The sequence below is a fragment of the Aptenodytes forsteri genome, unplaced genomic scaffold (assembly GCF_000699145.1).
Source record: "Aptenodytes forsteri isolate BGI_AS27 unplaced genomic scaffold, ASM69914v1 Scaffold52, whole genome shotgun sequence".
In the NCBI taxonomy this organism is placed as follows: domain Eukaryota; kingdom Metazoa; phylum Chordata; class Aves; order Sphenisciformes; family Spheniscidae; genus Aptenodytes; species Aptenodytes forsteri.
Genome location: NW_008795434.1, coordinates 203426 through 211120, shown reverse-complemented (window position 1 = coordinate 211120; position 7695 = coordinate 203426). Strand labels below are relative to the sequence as shown.

The 7695-nt window shown below is 41.5% G+C and overlaps 1 protein-coding gene across 2 annotated transcripts in view; it reads left to right on the top strand.

Moving 5' to 3' along the window:
- The window catches only part of MYL3 (myosin light chain 3), a 46979-nt gene extending 40035 nt beyond the window's left edge, over positions 1-6944 (top strand). For both annotated transcript variants that reach the window (XM_009281021.1, XM_009281022.1), the window contains 3 exons: positions 912-989; positions 2537-2572; positions 6114-6944. In XM_009281021.1, coding sequence (XP_009279296.1) covers positions 912-989; positions 2537-2565 — 107 coding nt within the window. In that variant the 3' untranslated portion in view covers positions 2566-2572; positions 6114-6944. The remainder of the gene's footprint in view (positions 1-911; positions 990-2536; positions 2573-6113) is intronic.
- Positions 6945-7695: the final 751 nt, after the last annotated feature.

Sequence of the window (7695 nt, the reverse complement as noted above, 5' to 3'; positions counted from 1 at the left end):
AGGCGGCCCAGGGAAGTGGTGGAGTCCCCATCCCTGGAGGTATTTAAAACATGTGTAGACGTGGCGCTTAGGGACACGGTTTAGTGGTGGACTTGGCAGTGCTGGGTTAACGGCTGGACTTGATGACTTTAAAGGTCTTTTCCTACCTAAATGATTCTATGATTCTGTGAAATCCCCCTTAAGTTTCTCCCTTACATTTCTGGAACTCATTTGATCTCATCCTAAAATCAGTGCCTAATATCAGAATAAGGAGATGGATTGGGTTGATCTCTGCTTATAAATGATTCTATGATTCTGTGAAATCCCCCTTAAGTTTACATTTCACATTTCTGGAACTCATTTGATCTCATCCTAAAATCAGTGCCTAATATCAGAGATGGATTGGGTTGATCTCTGCTTAACCAGAATTAAGCCTTACAGGCGAATAGACACCTTATTTAGATACGAATAGGCAGCTAATATTTAGATAATTAAATTAAATGGAATGGATCACTGATCCAAATCAGAGATCTTAAGTTTGATCTTGGAATCTTCCTGAACCTCAAACTCAGAGGTAAACTAGATGGTGACTCTACTAAGAGTTTACTTAGTGAGGACTTGGTTAAAAAGTGACTAAAGCCTTCAAGATTTGGCACTTAGAGAAAGCTTATTCTTAGAAGAATGAGTATGTGAAGATAATATCATGTGGGTTTCCATATTTATTCTGTCTTTCTGGTTTTCAGATCAAATTTCCTCAGTTTGCAAGTCCAAAAATAGCTTTCTTAGCAGTCAACAACACAAATTAAACTGAAGAGAAAATCTTCCCCTCTCCTCTCTCACTCTCTTTTTTATTCTTGGATTCTTTGAACTGCGCTTTGTAAATTCTTAAAAAAGGGTTCAGGTACTAAACAAGCATTTTGCTTTCCACCCAGGTGAGAGGTTGACTGAAGAGGAAGTTGATAAGCTAATGGCTGGTCAGGAAGATGCCAATGGCTGTATCAACTATGAAGGTAGGTATGACCACTCCGGTCTGAGCAGTGGTCGTGTGCTTGAAGGCTTTGTTGCAATTATCCTGAGAAAGTTCAAACCTGTGGAAGATCTGACTCCCAAAGATCAGGATGTGTGCTTTTCCAAATTTTAGACCAGTTCAGGTTCTATAATTCACCTGATATACCCTATCTGTTGAAGGTTACTTGTATTTTCCATAGCTGAATGGCCGTGGCTGTGGCCCTTACAGCCACGTACGTGGCCACCGACAGCCAGGACGTGAGGCTGTATATTCTTATTTTGTTTGCCTTAAAAAAAAAAAAAAAAGAAATTGCATTATTTTTTCTACCTACTCCCACAGTTCCTTGTCCTCTCAGACAGACATACACATCCCTTTTGAGACTTCTTTACAGAAAATGACCTTCAAAACCTCAGCAAAAATTGTTATCCTTACTATCCTCTTTGGTGTCCTAAGAATCCTACAAGACCTTCCAAAGACCTTCCATTTTATTTCACTGCTATTGTAGAAAGCCAGAATAAAAGGATTTGGTCATGAGTAAGTGGACCATGGTTCTCTCCTGCATCTCGCAAGCCTACATGCTTCAGGCTGTTCAATAAAACCACAATATTCTAATAAGGACCATGAACACATGTCATCATACACAGCTGACTCCTTCTTAAGGTTAACTGGTGACTGATGATTGTTCGTCTTGGTGATTTAGCTGGTCCGTCATATTCACGGAGCCTTTTACGAATATTTGGGTTGGTGGTCTCCTTCTACTTACAAATGTCATACCAGTGATTTGAGCTCAGGGAAACATTTCTTATGAGTATTTTATTGGTAGAAATCTGTAGATTTAGCCTACCCAAATGACTCATGAACTTATGCTGAATTCAGAGAAATTCATAGCAAGGGGGGAATATTGGGAAGGAAAAAATATTTCCTTACTGCAAAATGTATTTTTCCTTTTCCTTTTGAATTTCAAATTTATATATAATGAATGTCTTTTTAAATGAAGAAAAATGGAACCCAAACCTTTTTGAAACAAAAGCTTAATTTGACTTTGAAATACCTTGTTTGTTTGTAAACCTGAGTTCACTGGAGAGATATAGTCACGATACCTGACTTGGTGAGCTGCTGTGGATTCTGGTCGTTAACTCAAGGCATCTTCAGTGCCCCCTGACTTAGTACAAACGTGCTGAAGCCTTGAAAGCCTTGCAAGATGAGGACCCAGAGTTTCTCATGGCTGTATACTTTGGAAAGCCAGTTCCATATGGCAGCCAGGGGTAAGGGATTAAGCCAGCTATGGATTGACTAATGTAAGTGTTCATTTCCACTGGCTACCTGGGCTGCTGGCTGCACTGCACCCTGTGTATATTATCTCAAGGACTTACAAAGCATTTAGCACCTGGTATCTGGCGTCTTATTTACAAAGTGGTGTGGTCTTCATTGCATCAGAGGAAGCAAGAAGAGTGAATTTAAATAACAAACAAGCTGAGATACCCAGGACGTTACTGAGTTCAGTGAAAGGAAATTGATAAATGACCCTTATCTTTCTTTTGTTTCCAGCTTTTGTGAAACATATCATGGCTAACTGAATGCCAGGTGAGTGTCTTCTGTCCTCCTTGCATATCCTATTATTTTGGTTCTGGCAACTGAGATAGGCTTGAAGAATATGTAAGTAATTAATCAAAGAGAGTGAATATTTTCAGCGTACTGTATGAGGAAGTAGGACAAGAATGAGTAAAATGTTATCTTCATCCTACCAAGTGCACAGAAAATCAGTGACCTTTCTGCAGTTGTCTGGTAAATCTGGACACCTTTGTTTTAGAAATCCAAAATAATATATCTTAAAAGAATTTCGTTTCCAAAGAACTAGTGTTCATTCCTTTATGATTGACTGGAAACTTCAAAGGATGCATATTTTTCATGTCCACTTACAAGTCCCTGCTCCTAGACTTCTAAAAAGGCAGAGGGATAGAACTGAGCTAACTAGAGAAAGAGCAGGCAAAGAATATAAGGAAAAGTAGATAAGAAGGAGTAATGCATGCTTATGTCGCTGAACCTACACTAGGAGGATAATTATTTGCCTTTCGTACATCTGGCTCCCAACATCTCCTGGCAAATGGGTTGGCTTTCCAGGAAAAGACATGAGCTTTGTCCAGCACATCTTCTGGCTTTATTCAGTAGCGTTCTCCAAACCACAGTACCATTAAGGGTATGTCTGTCTCACCATTGCAAATGAGCTGAATTTTATTTCCAGTATTTCCTGGTCATTGTTTATTTTTGTATTCCTGGAAAAGGTGCCCGCTGTTTTCAACTGGCATTCACCATTATTCATCTCTGTTCAGCTCTTGGGGAAGGTCTGACCTGAGGGTTAACCAACTCCATCTATTCTGCAAAGTATCTGATAAACTGGGAAAAGCAGTGGCTTCTTTCAGATTTGTTCTCGTTGTTTTGGGGTTTGTTTGGTTTGTTTTTTGTTTTTTTTTTTCTTCTGCTTTGGTTTATTTTTCTACTCTGTCCTGACCCGGCCTGGCTTTGTTTTGCTTTTGGAGCTGACATTATCCCAGCCCACCGAGACCTGTCTGTTATATGGTGATTTTTAATTATGTTCACTGGCACCCCAGGGAGGGAGTTAAGTAGGAGTCACATCCAGGATTTTGGGACTTTTGTTCCAAGATATAATTGAACAAAATGTAAACTGTCTAAAAAAGATGACTGGGTTTCTTTTCTTATTATGTTCCAGTTTTCTTTCTTAAAGGCATTTATCTTCTCTGAACATACACTCAGTTTTCCAACTCTGGCTCCCAGTTTCCGATTCCAAAGATCTGGACTGGCCCACAGCCATGGTGGGTAATCCCACAGCTATCGTGATCCTTACTTGTTGTTTAGAGATGTTTTCAATCCTTAATCCTATCCTAAACCCACTGCCATGGGAAATTCCCGTGGGAAATTCCAATGCCAAAAGTCTTTCCAGTCACCTAAAGCAACATCAGCCACCGAAGAAGACAAGTGAGCAGTGGTAAGCTGTAAAGCTGGCACAGGGCTGGGAGCTGCAGCATAGGGGCCAGCAAGAGTGTCTTTGCTCATGATGGGTTTGGAAAGGGAGCTGAGAGCTCCTGACTCACAGAGAACCAATGTGCCACTGATGGGTGTCATTCAAGGGTGGCATCTTCCACTCCCTGCTGTGTTGCTGTTGGCATGTTTAGGGAAAGACAAATGCAGTATTTACCCTTGAAGGGGTGATGGCCCTTTGCCACAGAGCACATAACAAACAAATCCCAAAACACTGGATTTGAACTCAATGGGAATCTGGATCTGAGTCAAAAAATAAAGTAGTGGGTCGTGTTTCTTGGCCATTCCCATGTGCTGGAGGAAAGCTAGAGCTGCATCCCAATGTAAGAACCGAACTGTGTCTTTCCTTTTCTGTTTCTTTATTTTCTGAGCATAGTTGTTGTGACTACTCTGTATTGACTTTTCTTATATACAGACTCTCCGCTGGCTTGTCCCCAGGTGCTACGTACTGTTTATAACACAGAGTAATCAATTACATCTTCAATTAGTGACTCTTCCACTGGTTTTTTCAGTCCCCCCCCAGGCCAAGTGTTCTGCAGGATTATAGCCAACTAGTCTTCCTTCACAGTAGACGTTGCTGTAGAAAACAGTCCCAGATTGGCTACGCATCCACTCCTGACACTATTCAGTGGGAAAGACATGGGCAGCAGGACACATTAAGCTTCCTGACATAGCTAGAAAGCACTATACCCTACTTGTGGTCCAATGACGACTGCAGCGTGGAGCAGGGCTGTGGGATATGTGCAGTGGACTACGTGGACGCCCTGTGAAGGCAATGCACACAACTCTCTCCCTGCCATGTGACTGAATGTGTGATGAGCAGAGTCACCCTTATCTCATGGCCTATCTCCTGGGTGCATATCCGTTCATGGGGGCTGATCAAACAGCCCAAAATGCTGGGAGAGAACATCTTTGGGAGCAAGTGGGATGTTGTCAGAGTTGTTCAGATACCTACTTCTTTAACACAAATCTTGTGTTCAAAACCACCCTGTTTAACTTTAAACGTACAAGCTCAAGTAGTAGAGCAGTACAGCTGGAGGGACAGTCCATAATGTGTACACAGAGGCTCAATTCGGTGTCCCACATGTAGGCTCATGGTGTTGTTTGAGATGCTCCAGGTGTTTCATGTATCCGAGGCCTCACAGATGGGATGCAGAGCCCATGGCAGACTAGTGCTTTCCGGCAGTTGGCAGCCAGGCAGGGTACTCTAGGACTTCTCAAGTGGCTCTAGGTGCTGAGGTGTGGGGAAGTGAATTGAGCCCTGTAGCTTGAACTCGTGACTGTAGGTGAAATCCTAGAATATGCCATCAGTATTTGACCAGCTGACATAGTCTTCCTCGGCTCCCATCAGATTAAGATGCCTACAAGTAGGTGTCTACAGGAAAGCAGGGTATTTCTGTTTCCAGACCTAAAGGAGGTCCAGTTAGATGGAGCACGCAGAGTGATTCATCTCATCTGAAGAAGGGCCATAGATGCAGTGAGTCCAGCTGCCAATGTTGAGAGGGACAAATCTCCCACGAACACTATGTCATATTTGCCATCTGTATGGGAACGTTCTGAATGCCTTGGGTCTCTCAAATTGCATCAGATGCTTATGGTTCAGGAACAGAATCCTGCCTGAAATCTAGACGTTAGCTAAGAGAAATCCCTGTGCTCAAATGTTGCTGATGGGAGACTGACTACAGATAATAAAGGGATAACAGAAGTTGGAGAAACTGTCTAGCGGTTCAGGAACTGGACAGTTTTTCTGGAAAGTTGAGTCTTTACCCTAGCTTCGTGTCTGACATGGCTATGTTGCCTCTCCATATCATGGCTTCCCATGTTTTGTCCATCATTTACATGTTGAGTGTAAGACTGCGGGGGTTGGGACTGACTAAGGGTATTTTGTCCTGTTGTGTGATTGCTCTCTGATGTCAGTCGGCGTCTCTGTGGTGCAGAGACACTCAGCTGCAGACCTTGCTGCCAATAAGCTGAGTACAGATGCATGAGGATGACTGAGGCTGATTCCTGGTGGCGTTGTTTGTTTCTTCTTTCTTCCTCTAATGCTTAAAAATAACTTTTTTTTTAGGACAAGATAGGCGCCGAGAACCCCAGATGCTGGCCTTGGATTTCAATGTAATGGAATGTCTTCTCATTTTTCAGCCCAGATTCCCATTACGGAGCTACAAAATGTGCTGTCCCTAAAGTTATTTGGATAAATGTTTTTTGTTTGTTTTGTCTTGTTTCTTCATGGGAAGAGGGTGGCCTCTGTGGAGATACAATACACTCAGGAAACCGAAGAACCTGGAATCTGAACTATGAATACCTGGGCATTGTAACTTTTTTTCTGATACAGAATATAAACAGCAATACAAAATTGTTAAGGGAGAGGGGAGAGAAGGGGAGTAACTTTTTTCATGACTAAATCAATCAAAAAATGTATTTGTCATTTAGCCATATCCTTCCCTCCCCTCCCCTCTTCCTTCCAAAACAACTGGACCTTTCTCTTCGTGTTTATTGCATTTGTAAAAAAATAGCTGTAAGAGTGTAAGGGAGAAAAGAAACTAAACCAGTTGTATAAATCTCATGTATGCAAGGAATACTCTTAATCTTTAAGGAAAAGTAGTAAAAGTAGAATGCCCAGCAATCAGCATGGCATTTGTTGAACGTTGTTCACATGTTTCTCAGCTTTGGAAGATACTACTTTTAACATATAAGATGTAAAGGAAAAAAACAAAGGAAACCAGAAGTGTATACAATGTTTGCTAAAATGCATCCCTTCTCCACAAGGATTACTTCCCATTCCAGCAGTCTGACCTATGAAACAAGTAAAATGTCTTTCCCAGTGCAAACTGGAAATTGTTCTCATATACATATCTTGGTTCTGTAGCTTTTCACAGTAAAACTTGGGATTCTTTGTCACCTGGTTTCATCATTTCTGTGTCTGTGTGAGGGAAGGGGAAATGGGAAATAAATGCTGTTGGGAAAAACCTCAGTAGAGGCAAAGGAAAGCTGAGAAGCATGAAAAAGCACACGGATTAAGTTGGTTCATTTACTGGGGAATAATAATTTTAAAAGTAAAAAAACCCCCAAACCCTTTGGTGGCGGAAAAAGGAGAAGCTAGGGGCTGTTACAGTTTGTTAGGAAATAGCAAAAAATCTAATTATGCAACACTCCATTAAAGCAAGAGGTACTGTTAAAACAGATAACTTGGAAAATTAGTGGAGGGAAGATAATCAGCGGAACATTGTAATACCAGGATACGATCTGCATAGCAATGACCGAACAGGTCATCCCCGCAGAGAAGAATTGCTATGAACAAGAGAACACAAACAATCAAATTACATGAATATACGAGCTGTAACAAAATGTACCATTGGATAGCCATAATAGAAAAGCAGCAGTTAGAGAGCTAAATGTAGTATCAGGCTGATGGCAATAACAATAAAATGCCAAAGGAAATTCAAAAGGCTAGTGCAGAGGGAGGAGTAGAAAGATGTTAATAATGACAGGAATGTCTTATATCCAGCCTGGGTTAACTGTACACAAAGGTGCAAGTAAGAGGCAAAAAAAATATTGTCACCATAAATCACTAGTTCTGAAGAAACTATCTCTGAAGCATCAGTCCTGAACAGAGCCGGGCATTGGACAGGCCACTGATAATGCCACGA